The 13,016-nt window shown below is 37.2% G+C and overlaps 1 protein-coding gene across 1 annotated transcript; it reads left to right on the top strand.

Annotated features, from left to right (window-relative positions):
- Positions 1–817: 817 nt before the first annotated feature.
- Positions 818–3,590, top strand: LOC145908666 (uncharacterized). Its single transcript, XM_082995987.1, has 5 exons — positions 818–1,082; positions 1,364–1,527; positions 1,807–1,840; positions 1,900–2,076; positions 2,317–3,590. Exons 1-5 carry the CDS (start codon positions 893–895, stop codon positions 2,451–2,453), a joined length of 702 nt encoding a protein of 233 aa, XP_082852113.1. The 5' UTR covers positions 818–892; the 3' UTR covers positions 2,454–3,590.
- The last annotated feature ends 9,426 nt before the right edge of the window (positions 3,591–13,016 follow it).

The raw sequence follows: 13,016 nt of genomic DNA, 5'->3' as shown, positions 1-13,016 counted from the left end.
ATTTTTGTTCACAAATTGTTGCTGACTACAAAGGAACAAACATGTGTACACACGCATCGTAGAGTCACTTAGCCTGTCTCATCACAAAACTAAAATGCATTTTACTGTTCATTTTTTTCCATGAATCGAATGCTGCATGTGCCAAACCAACCTAAATGCAAATTCTTTTTGGGGGGGTTACAACAATTTAAAAAACCCAGTTTTAAATAGCAAAAAAACGAACGTTTTGCGAAAGGCATCTGGCAATATTGGTAACGTATAGTGATGAACTCATTCTATTTACTTCCATAACGCTGCGGCACAAGGAGCGCATTGTTGTTGGAAAACTTTTCTGACCTTCGGTACTAAACGACACAAGGAAATCAACTTCCTGAGGTATGGGGTCAACTCGAGGACTTTGCCCGTCAATTGCCTTTTTCACGCTTTGTGTAGCTAAGTAAGTTGTATATAGTTACATCTACATTTTCTATGACAAGTTCGTTATTTTTTGAGTTAATCGAACTTTGTATGTCCCTAAATATTTGTTTCCGATTTTCGGTCCAGAATGCAGTTACATCTGTACACGTAAAAATGCACATGTTGCAATTAGTATCAGGAATAACGATGTAAAGCCTATGTTTCAAGTCGGTTTAAATAGCAGTGCACTTAGACCATGCACACTTTCAGTTGATTAGTTGTTCGTTCGTCACGAATTCCCCCGAAACACAATGAATGGGCGAAGGTCTTACTCATATTTTCCTAATAGCCCGATGACAACACAACGCCTGCACTTAAGATGAATCACACCTCTGCGCTCGGTTTCAATCCAAGCGCGGAAATTACTCTTCTGACAGTAGACTGTGGTGCTGCTAGCCTGTTGACGGCTTATTATTGATAAAACAAAGAGTTGACAATGAATGCGTACGACGATGTTCCACCTTTCAAGACAGAAGTCGGTCCAAGGAACGATTATGATTGTGTTGCAATGGAAGAGCGAGACGTGGTGTCGGTGAAATCTGTTGACGAGGATTGGGATGAAATGGATAATGTTGACGGCGCTGAGGGTTTGGGTGATGTCCCAGTTGAAGTTGTACCCGCTAAAGGTTTGGTTCACATTTAAATGAAATAAACATTAAATACTTGGTTTAAGACTCAACTTTATTTGTAGAATATATTCACACCGAGTGATCTTTATAGTAGGTAAAGTGCATGTTGTATTAATGTGTTGTTTTGATAAAGATGCTTTAATAATAGAGTCAACGCGGTTCAATAGGTTGAGTTAGAACGCCTTAGTCAAAGATTACTCCACTATGAACTCATACCACGCATACTTTTATCGATATTCAGTGGGTTTATCGTGTATTTGTTTTTTTCACATATTCAGTGAAAACCCTGCCTACTAATGCAAGGAGCTACGTCATCAACGATGACGACAAGGAAAAGAGGGGTGGTTGCTATTGGTGTTTCGTTATATGCATCTCGTTGGCAATTTGCCTTTATATCGGTTTTGCCACAGTCTATGTGTTCGTATTCGTACAAAATACATCAGTAAGTTTTACTTTCTATATATTTTGATGTAACTTTCTGGTTTAATGCTTTTGCGACTCATTTCCGAAGCGAAACCTTGCTGGTGTAACTTCTGTGCCAGCGCGAGGCTGTCCAATTTAGGCAAATTCCAACTATTGTTTTACAAGTTTTCGGTTCGCGCCCTGAATTTGTTGTCGTCTGGAAAACGGCAACGGAAAATTTGGGACTTGTTTTCGAGAGTTTATATTGATCGTGGGTGTATTTTCGAGCTAAAATTTAACGTTTCCCCTTCTGTGACAGGCCAGCGATGAGGCGCTCGCGACAGGAAACAAAGGTACTTTCCCTAAACAGCAACGCAATATTCATTATTCATAATGTAACGAAACGTTTCAGACACGTTTTGCCCACAACCTACCCCGGTGATGAGTGGGAACTTTACTCCGTTTGGTTCCAAGTTCAAAGAAAACGAACAAGTGAAATATAATTGTCTTAATGATGACACAATGTCTTGGAACCTCACGTGCAAGGCAGGAGAGTGGATTGGCTCAATGGGAAATTGTTCAGGCGAAGGTGATTTGTGCGGTTCGAAACATTTCGATGACCTTATTTTTGTATATAAACCACACACCCTCGTCATGTACCGATTAACTTACGACAATTGTGTTCTCAAACCCTGACCTGAGTTAAATATTACCGTTGTTAAGTGGCTTTGTTGAGGGTTTTGTGTAGAGTTAACAATTTAAACTGTCAACGAAAATGGCTAAAAAGGCAGCAATTCATGTCCCAAATTGAAAAGTTGTTTGTGCGCAGAATATACAACGCAAGCCACGGTGCTTCCCGACCACACAACTACTAACATCCACCCACAAGAAACAACAATGGAACCAATCACTGGCGACGACGGAAACTACACTGTTTCAATGGTTGACGTCACCACTAGTGCTTAGGCCAGATTATCGTTGCAGGATAATAATGCATTGCGTCTTGCGTTCAAAAGTTAGCGCTTCCCTTGTAGATTATGTTTGAAGCGAGAATAAGTTCGGGTTTCGGGACAAAAAATGTTGCCTTGAGGTTGTTTCTGATCAATGTAAAGCAAAAAAAGATTTACAAACCAGATTATACATCACTGTGTAACGTCGTAATTGTTTTGTACATTTTTTGTGCGTTGACTTTGATGCCAATGAACCTTAAATATCATCACTACTGGCATATACGCAGTATATTGCCGTGCAAACACCAAGCGCGTTAGGAATTCCTTGAACAAAAGAAATTAAATCATGAGACAACACTGCAGCAACTATTTTTGGCTGTTTTTTTTTTTAATTCAACCGCCGCAAAACGTATTCATCAAACACATTTTTTTTGGTTTTAAGTGTTGTAGACTAGCGGGTACTTTCACCAAAAAGACACAGGTTGTCACCAATGCAATTATTATTAGCTTTTGTTTCGAAATGTTTACGGTTAAAAAAGAAATCGAATGACTTAAATGACTTAATCGAGTCTTGTGTGTTTATTTATGTTAACTCCAACTCAAGCAAGAAAATTTGTGCGAATAGAAAATGCATACGTCACAAGTAACCCCTTGCGTCAATGCATCAGTTGTCGAAGCGTAGTTTGTGACGTGGCGTACTGTGCATAGTTAAATGTTGGATTTATTGTGTGATATATTGTTAATCTTTTTACGACCCGTAAAATTCGCAACCCCTAGTATAGGAAGCCCTGGCTTAACAGAAAATTAAAGAGGGGAGTTTTTTGAAAATTACCCATTCTACGAAAAAATACAAATTGTCGTGTTTTTTTTAGGCACAATGTCACTTTCCATCGATTGGCTGTAGGCCAACATACACTGGGACTCAATTAACATTATGTAAGTTACTGGGGATTCCCCGGTTTCCAAACCGTGTACCCACGAATGTACGCAACGCTATGGAAATATTTTGTAACCAGAAATATATAGTCGTGTTTGGTTCATACGTCCAAACGTTTTTTCCACAGTTATACTCAATACACCTGTTTGGCAGCAAAATTATGTGAAACACAAAGTGTACATTTATTGTTACGTCATAAATTGCGCATTACACTGAGATATCACTCGTTTGTTTGCAAGATTCCTGTGCTATATGACTTCATAGTTGCATAATATTGTGACGTCAAACATGTGTAAAGAGCTGTTAGACCTATTGACAGACGGCATCTGTTCAAACAGATGACAAGGTTTATTTGCAAAATCTCTATACATCGACTGCTGGTATGACATAAGGTATTTTATGTACCGCAGAACATGTGGTTCCATCAGGAGGGTATCCCTGTTCTTTGCTATAAAACTATAATGAGAAAATACGTGCAGAATATTCATTTGTCCTTTTGGTGAAAACGACGTGACCCAAGCACGGTTGCAGAAACTGTTTTCCCGTCGGTATTTACCCGTTCTTTTAACCATTGTCTCAATGCGAAATATGACGCACATCCGGAACTATCTCCTACGTCACTGGGAAAACAACTGCCCACACATTTGTATTGCTGACTAAACTAATAACGCACTTCGTTTGTCTATTGGAACATTCACTTGGGTTTGGTCTTTATTGAAAAACAGCAGCTCGTTAAAAAATCAATTCATGTAAATCGCAGATTTAAAACAAGGTTAAGTGCAATAAGTAGTGATGATAAACAAGATATTTTGCATGAAAATAAATATAAGGTTATAATGCAATGACAATCTTATTATGTAAACGATAAAAAGAGGTTGAACAATTCCATGTGTTTTGTACAAGTTCGCAAAGCAACATTTCATAAGAAATTTGAGCAATAAAACATCAAATATGGAAAAACTTCACAAGAACCACCTAAATTGTTTTTCCTTTTGACCTTGGTTACACCTTTTCATGCAAAATATATCTTCTGTGGAAATGTGCACGCAATTGTGAAACTTTACAGCAAAGTTTTCGTTCAACTTTTCACAAACTTGGGAAAGCAGATATAAACAAAAAGTGCAATAATGATGAGGAAAGTTGGGTCCAAACTTTCCACTCCACCTTCCAATGTATGTGTTTTCAAACACTTTGCAAGAGCTGTCATATTTTGTGCAAAAACTGTAAAAAAATACAACAAATAATATGTTCAAACTTTCAGACATAAACCTTAAATGCACGCAAGCATACTTGTTTCGAAGTCCATCTTGTAATATAGTCTACAAAAAGTGCAGCTGTTCTCTTCAAAACTTAACTTGAATCACGTTTCTTCAATGCAACCAGGTAACAGGTAATTAAGAAACCCTTCAAGTAACTGAATCTACCAACTGACATGTTTGCTTCTTATATATTTTCATCACAAGACCAATTTCCCGGGTGATACCCAAGCTCGCGAGCAAGTAGTGTGAGCTGTACCAACCCCACCTCTTCTCAGAATGCTGCACTCAATTTGACTGCATGAGTAACCCCGTTTACATGACGGTTTAAGACGGCTTCGAAGCTGACTCGCCGATCCGACTCTCTCGTTTTCGGCGAAGAGAAAAAGGCAAGCGTCTTAAGCCGTCTCGGACTTCGATCTAACGCGGAGAGTGGTTTACGGGACAGCTTAAGCGATTAAGTCAGCTTAAACCCAGTTGCGACAAGTGCCGCGAAGAAGTTAGGATTAGGTAATTTGTTTACGAGGTTGTGCGTTGAGGGTTTGCTGTTTACAATAAACCTTAAAAGTGATAAACTAGTTCTAGTACAACTACGTGAGTATGCTCTATGCTGCAGGGGCGCGAAGGATGTGCTTACTCGAGTTAATTTTGATAAATACTGCGCAAGTGTTAAATGAATTGTATCAAGATCCAAAAAAGCAACATTCGTTTTGAGGACCTAAGTTGCATTTTGGAGACCTGAAGGAAACAAATGCATTGCAGGAATGCTGACACTTGTTCGAAAGAAGAATGCACTTGTGTTAACTGTTTTCATTTGCTGCTGGATGTGCTATAATATGCAAACTGGTTGTTTATTCATATTTAGGCTACTGCATCTTATTTATGCAAGGATTATGTGAACAACAATCAACCATAAAATACAAAAGCAGGCTTATGTAAACCTTTTCTGTTTGACACAAGTTTATATTATGTAACTATCACATCTTCTGTATATTTGTTTCAAATTAATTAACATTGGGCTGGTATGAAACATTCCATTCAGTCTTTTCTGACACTCAATTGTACATGGGATTACGGGATTAGACAGCTTCTGAAAAGGATCCTGTGAAGAAGGACAGAGATAATTAATACTACTAAACATGAAATTTTCACTTGAATACTCTTACCATGTTGTTGTTGTGAACACATTCCAGGAAAATGCAGCCTTTTAGTTTAATCAGAAATTAAAAAAATATGGGTTGCAGCAGGCTTTCTAGTTAAATCATCTATTATATCTGGAAAAGTAAACTCACATAATCAAGGACCAATTTGCAGCAAGCATTTACGTAAACTAACTGCCAATAACTTTTCTCTGCATGCCTAGGTTAGAAATATTGATAATTTATTTAGTACAGAGTCTGAATTTACAGCCTGTCAGCCCGAGACAGCTTAACTTAAGCTGACTTAAAAGCCCCATGTAAATTCGTCGTTTTCGCGCGTCGAATTTGAAAATCACGTGACCCGGTCACGAGTCGACTTGATGCTCAAGTCGACTTGGCCATGTAAACAGGGTTACTGATACCGGAGTATTGACAGCGGGGACATTATGTATGACTATGGGTTGAGCCTCTGCTTTGTTGGTCTTGCGCAAGAATTGTGAAATAAATAAAACCGTAACACTTTTATATTAAGTGAGAATTTCCAGTATTTCCACCACATTGGCCGAACTATACTTCATGCAGAGCGAGAATAAAATGAATCAACCAACATGAAACGTGATTTTAACCAGCAGCAACTATAGTCTTGTTGAAGTTACGATACTGAATCTGTTGCAAAAATAAATATTTACCAATAATTTGTTTTGTTTTTGAAGAAGATTTTTGTGCGCCTTTTTTTGTTAATTATCGTGGTGTATTTGCTTCGCATTGGCGAATCTGTCATGCGTGACGAGTTTCCTGGCATTTGATTGGTTGAAACGTTGTTGCAAAAAACTCACGTTTGGGATATTTTCCTGCCGTTGGTGTCAAAGTAAATAGTTTCAATATCATTTCAATTTGTGACCAACTTAAAGTTGAAGAGTGAACAACTTTCATATGTTTGGACAAAAAATCTAGATTTTGTGGAACGGGGTCACATGGTTGTTTTAATTCTTTTGGAAATTCCCAAGGTTTCATACTGTACGTCCATAAACATATGAAATGCTATGGATGTATTGCGCAACTAACAACATGTAGATAAGTTTCAGCATTTATACTGGAATTATACATGTTCCCCAGCAAACTCAATTGGAACACTTAATGTTTATTGATTGTTTTCGTCATGAATTCTTACACTGAGGTTTTACCTTGAGCACGTCTGGTTCCGACGTCATAATTGTTTGCAAATTACGATTGATTGAAAAAGGTCATGCAGTCGCACAACTGTGTGACGTCAAACTTATGTAAATAACTGTTAAGCCTACAGGAAAAGACAGCATCTATGCAGGCTGATGGTATGTTTTATTTACACAAACACCATGCATCGTACAAGACCATTCTGGAGATCACATAAAATTGTTGGCGGCAAGTTGTGAAGAAATCCCAAGGCAAACAATGATATTCATGGCGCCAAGAGTCAACGCGCATAACCGCCCCCAGGCCCTCGCGCGGACCTTTATATTGTGCCAGTCATGTATAAAGTAGTTTTAGGTTACAGATTATGTGGTCCTGTTAAATTGATACCGTCACAGTGCAAAAATCATATTCGTTGCATCTGTGCAACTACTTTTTTGACAATAATTCGTGTAAATAAAATTTTCTAATCTTGAACGACAAAAACGGTAAAGTGTGCTGTCTATCACATTGACACAGCCCAGCAATTGTCCTTTTAGTTAAAACAACGTGACTATACGTTACTACTCTATCAAGGGTGAAAAAACTGTTTCTATTTCGGTGTTTCCCCGTTCTTTCAACTGTTCTCTCAATACGAAATATGACGCACATCCGTCTTATCACCTACGTCACTCGGGAAACAACTGCTTACACATTTGTATTGCTGACTAAACGAATAACGCATTACATAGGTCTATTGAAACATGTACTTGGGTTTAGTCTTTATTGCAAAACAGTAGTTCATTATTAAATAATTTTATGTAAATCGCAGATTTAAAACAAGGTTAAGTGCAATAAGTAATGATAAACAACATATTTTGCATGAAAATAAACATAGATTTATGATGCAATGACAATATTATGATGTTAACGATAAAAAGAGGTTGAACAATTCCACATGTTTTGTACAAGTTCACAAAGCAACACTTGATGTGAAATTTGAGCAATAAAACATCAAATATGGAAAAACCTTACAAGAACCATCTTGAATGTTTTTCCTTTTGACCTTGTTTACACTATTTTCATGCAAACTATTTACTGTTTAAATGTGCACGTAACTGTGAAACTTCACAACCAGTTTTCGTTCAACTTTTCACAAACTTGGGAAAGCAGATATAAACAAAAAGTGCAATAATGATGAGGAAAGTTAGGTCCAAACTTTCCACTCCACCTTCCAATGTATGTGTTTTCAAACACTTTGCAAGAACTGTCATATTTTGGGTAAAAACTGTAAAAAAATGCAACAAATATTATCCAAACTTTCAGATATAAATCTTAAATGCACGCAAGCATACTTGTTTCGAAGTTCATATTGTAATATAATCTACAATAAGTGCAGCTGTTGTCTTCAAAACTTAACTTGAATCACGTTTCTACAATGCAACCAGGTATCAGGTAATTAAGAAAAACTTCAAGTAACTGAATCTACCAGCTGACATGTTTGCTTCTTATATATTTTCATCACAAGACCAATTTCCCGGGTGATACCCAAGCTCGCGAGCAAGTAGTGTGAGCTGTACCAACCCCACCTCTTCTCAGAATGTTGCAATCCATTTAACAACATGAGTGATACCAGAGTATTGACAGCGGGGATATTGTGTATGACTAATTGAGACCCTGCATGGTTGGTCTTGCGCAAGAATGGTGCCAACCATAAAAAAACGTTATCCTGAAACAAATAAAACCGTAGCACATTTTATTTGCTATGGTAATTTGGAATATTTTTCACCACATTGGCCGAACTATAGGTGATGCAGAGCGAGAGTAAAATGAATCAACCAACATGAAACGTGATTTCAACCAGCAGCAACTGCAGACTTGTTAAAGTTGAGATGCTTATTTCGTGATATTCTGTTGCAAAAACAAAATTTACCAACAATTTGTGTTGTTTTCGAAGAACATTTTTGCGCATTTTTTTATGTTAATTATCGTGGTGTATTTGTTTCGCATTGGCGAATCTGTCATGCGTGACGAGTTTCCTGGCATTTGATTAGTTGAAACGTTGTTGCAAAAAACTCACGCATGGGATATTTTCCTGCCGTTGGTGACAAAGTAAATAGTTTCAATATCATTTCAATTTGTGACCTACTTAAAGTTGAAGAGTGAACAACTTTCATATGTTTGGACAAAAAATTTAGATTTTGTGGGACGGGGTCACATAGTTGTTTTAATCCCTTGGGAATTCCCCAGGTTTCATACTGTACGTCCACAAACACATGAAATGCTATGGATGTATTGCGCAACTAACAACATGTAGTTGAGTTTCAGCATTTATACTGGAATTACACATGTTCCCCAGCAAACTTAATTGGAACACTTAATGTTTATAGATTGTTTTCGTCATGAATTCTTACACTGAGGTTTTACCTCGAGCTCGTCTGGTTCCCACGTCATAATTGTTTGCAAATTACGATTGATTTAAGAAGGTCATGCAGTCCCACAACTTTGTGACGTCAAACTTATGTAAATAACTGTTAAGCCTACAGCAAAAGACAGCATCTATGCAGACTGATGGTATGTTTTATTTACACAAACACCATGCATCGTACAAGACCATTCTGGAGATCACATAAAATTGTAGGCGGCAAGTTATGAAGAAATCCCAAAGCAAACAATGATATTCACGGCGCCAAGAGTCAACGCGGATAACCGTCCCCAGGCCCTCGCGCGGACCTTTATGATGTACTAGTCATGCATAAAGCATTTTTGGGTCACAGACTATGTGGTCCTGTTAAATTGCTACAGCCACAGTGCAAAAATCATATTCTTTGCTTCTGTGCAACTACTTTTTTGACAATAATTCTTACAAATAAAATTTTCTAATCTTGAACGACAAAATCGGTAAAGTGTGCTGTCTACCACATTGACACAGCCCAGCAATTGTCCTTTTAGTTGAAACAACGTGACTATATGTTACTACTCAATCAAGGGTGAAAATCTGTTTCTTTTTCGGTGTTTCCCCGTTCTTTTAACTCTTCTCTCAATGCGAAATATGACGCACATCCGTAAATATCACCTACGTCACTGGGAAAACAACTGCTCACACATTTGTATTGCTGACTAAACTAATAACGCATTACATAGGTCTATTGAAACATGTACTTGGGTTTAGTCTTTATTGCAAAACAGCAGTTCGTTATTAAATTAATTCATGTAAATCGCAGATCTAAAACAAGGTTAAGTGCAATAAGTAGTGATAAACAACATATTTTGCATGAAAATAAACATAGATTTATGATGCAATGTCAATATTATTATGTTAACGATAAAAAGAGGTTGAACAATGTTTTTACAAGTTAACAAAAACTTCACAAGAACCACCTAATTTCTTTTTCCTTTTGACCTTGTTTACACCTTTTTTATGCAAACTATTTACTGTTTAAATGTGCACGTAATTGTGAAACTTCACAACCAGTTTTCGTTCAACTTTTCACAAACTTGGGAAAGCAGATATAAACAAAAAGTGCAATAATGATGAGGAAAGTTAGGTCCAAACTTTCCACTCCACCTTCCAATGTATGTGTTTTCAAACACTTTGCAAGAACTGTCATATTTTGGGTAAAAACTGTAAAAAAATGCAACAAATATTATCCAAACTTTCAGATATAAATCCTAAATGCACGCAAGCGTACTTGTTTCGAACTCCATCTTGTAATATAGTCTACAATAAGTGCAGCTGTTCTTTTCAAAACTTAACTTGAATCACGTTTCTACAATGCAACCAGGTATCAGGTAATTAAGAAAAACTTCAAGTAACTGAACCTACCAGCTGACATGTTTGCTTCTTATATATTTTCATCACAAGACCAATTTCCCGGGTGATACCCAAGCTCGCGAGCAAGTAGTGTGAGCTGTACCAACCCCACCTCTTCTCAGAATGTTGCAATCCATTTAACAACGTGAGTGATACCGGAGTATTGACAGCGGGGATATTGTGTATGACTAATTGAGACCCTGCATGGTTGGTCTTGCGCAAGAATGGTGCCAACCATAAAAAAAACGTTATCCTGAAACAAATAAAACCGTAGCACATTTTATTTTCTGTGGTAATTTGGAATATTTTTCACCACATTGGCCGAACTATAGGTGATGCAGAGCGAGAGTAAAATGAATCAACCAACATGAAACGTGATTTCAATCAGCAGCAACTTCAGACTTGTTAAAGTTGAGATGCTTATTTCGTGATATTCTGTTGCAAAAACAAAATTTACCAACAATTTGTGTTGTTTTCGAAGAACATTTTTGCGCATTTTTTTATGTTAATTATCGTGGTGTATTTGTTTCGCATTGGCGAATCTGTCATGCGTGACGAGTTTCCTGGCATTTGATTGGTTGAAACGTTGTTGCAAAAAACTCACGTTTGGGATATTTTCCTGCCGTTGGTGACAAAGTAAATAGTTTCAATATCATTTCAATTTGTGACCTACTTAAAGTTGAAGATTGAACAACTTTCACATGTTTAGACAAAATTCTAGATTTTGTGGGACGGGGTCACATGGGTATTTTAATTCCTTGGGAATTCCCCAGGTTTCATACTGTACGTCCACAAACATATCAAATGCTATGGATGTATTGCGCAACTAACAACATGTAGTTGAGTTTCAGCATTTATACTGGAATTATACATGTTCCCCAGCAAACTTAATTGGAACACTTTATGTTTATTGATTGTTTTCGTCATGAATTCTTACACTGAGGTTTCACCTCGAGCACGTTTGGTTCCGACGTCATAATGGTTTGCAAATTACGATTGATTTAAGAAGGTCATGCAGTCGCACAACTGTGTGACGTCAAACTTATGTAAATAACTGTTAAGCCTACAGGAAAAGACAGCATCTATGCAGGTTGATGGTATGTTTTATTTACACAAACACCATGCATCGTACAAGACCATTCTGGAGATCGGCAAGTTATGAAGAAATCCCAAACCAAACAATGATATTCATGGCGCCAAGAGTCAATGCGGATAACCGCCCCCAGGCCCTCGCGCGGACCTTTATATTGTACTAGTCATGCATCAAATAGTTTGGGTTACAGACTATGTGGGCCTGTTAAATTGCTACCGCCACAGTGCAAAAATCATATTCGTTGCTTCTGTGCAACTACTTTTTTTACAATAATTCGTATAAATCAAATTTTCTAATCTTGAACGACAAAAACGGTAAAGTGTGCTGTCTACCACATTGACACAGCCCAGCAATTGCCCTTTTTGTTGAAATAACGTGAATATACGTTACTACTCTATCAAGGTTGAAAAAACTGTTTCTATTTCGGTGTTTCCCCGTTCTTTTAACTGTTCTCTCAATGCGAAATATGACGCACATCCATCGTATCACCTACGTCACAGGGAAAACAACTGCTCACACATTTGTATTGCTGACCAAACTAATGACGCATTAAGTATGTCTATTGAAACATGTACTTGGGTTTAGTCTTTATTGCAAAACAGCAGCTCGTTAAAAAGTCAATTCATGTAAATCGCAGATCTAAAACAGGGTTAAGTGCAATAAGTAGTGATGATAAACAAGATATTTTGCATGAAAACAAATAAAGTTATGATGCAATGTCAATCTTATTATGTTGACGGTAAAGAGGTTGAACAATTCCACATGTTTTGTACAAGTTCGCAAAGCAACATTTCATAAGAAATTTGAGCAATAAAACATCAAATATGGAAAAACTTCGCAAGAACCACCGAATTTGTTTTTTCTTATGACCTTGGTTACACCTTTTTCATGCAAACTAACTTCTATGGAAATGTGCACGTAATTGTGAAACTTTACAGCAAAGTTTTCGTTCAACTTTTCACAAACTTGGGAAAGCAGATATAAACAAAAAGTGCAATAATGATGAGGAAAGTTGGGTCCAAGCTTTCCACTCCACCTTCCAATGTATGTGTTTTCAAACACGTTGCAAGAGTTGTCATATTTTGGGTAAAAACTGTAAAAAAATACAACAACATTACGTTTAAACATTCAGATATAAACCTTAAATGCACGCAAGCATACTTGTTTCGAACTCCATCTTGTAATATAGTC

The sequence above is a fragment of the Ascidia mentula genome, chromosome 7 (assembly GCF_947561715.1).
Source record: "Ascidia mentula chromosome 7, kaAscMent1.1, whole genome shotgun sequence".
Classification (NCBI taxonomy): Eukaryota; Metazoa; Chordata; class Ascidiacea; order Phlebobranchia; family Ascidiidae; genus Ascidia; species Ascidia mentula.
The sequence above is the reverse complement of the archived record's forward strand: the minus strand, read 5'-3'. Positions and strand labels throughout refer to the sequence as shown.

Bases quoted from the DNA above. Each gene is read 5' to 3' on its own strand.
- LOC145908666 (XM_082995987.1), top strand. From the start codon at position 893: ATGAATGCGTACGACGATGTTCCACCTTTCAAGACAGAAGTCGGTCCA. The intron at 1,083-1,363 runs GTTTGGTTCACA...TCACATATTCAG, and splicing joins TGAAGTTGTACCCGCTAAAG to TGAAAACCCTGCCTACTAAT. The intron at 2,077-2,316 runs GTGATTTGTGCG...GTTTGTGCGCAG, and splicing joins GGGAAATTGTTCAGGCGAAG to AATATACAACGCAAGCCACG.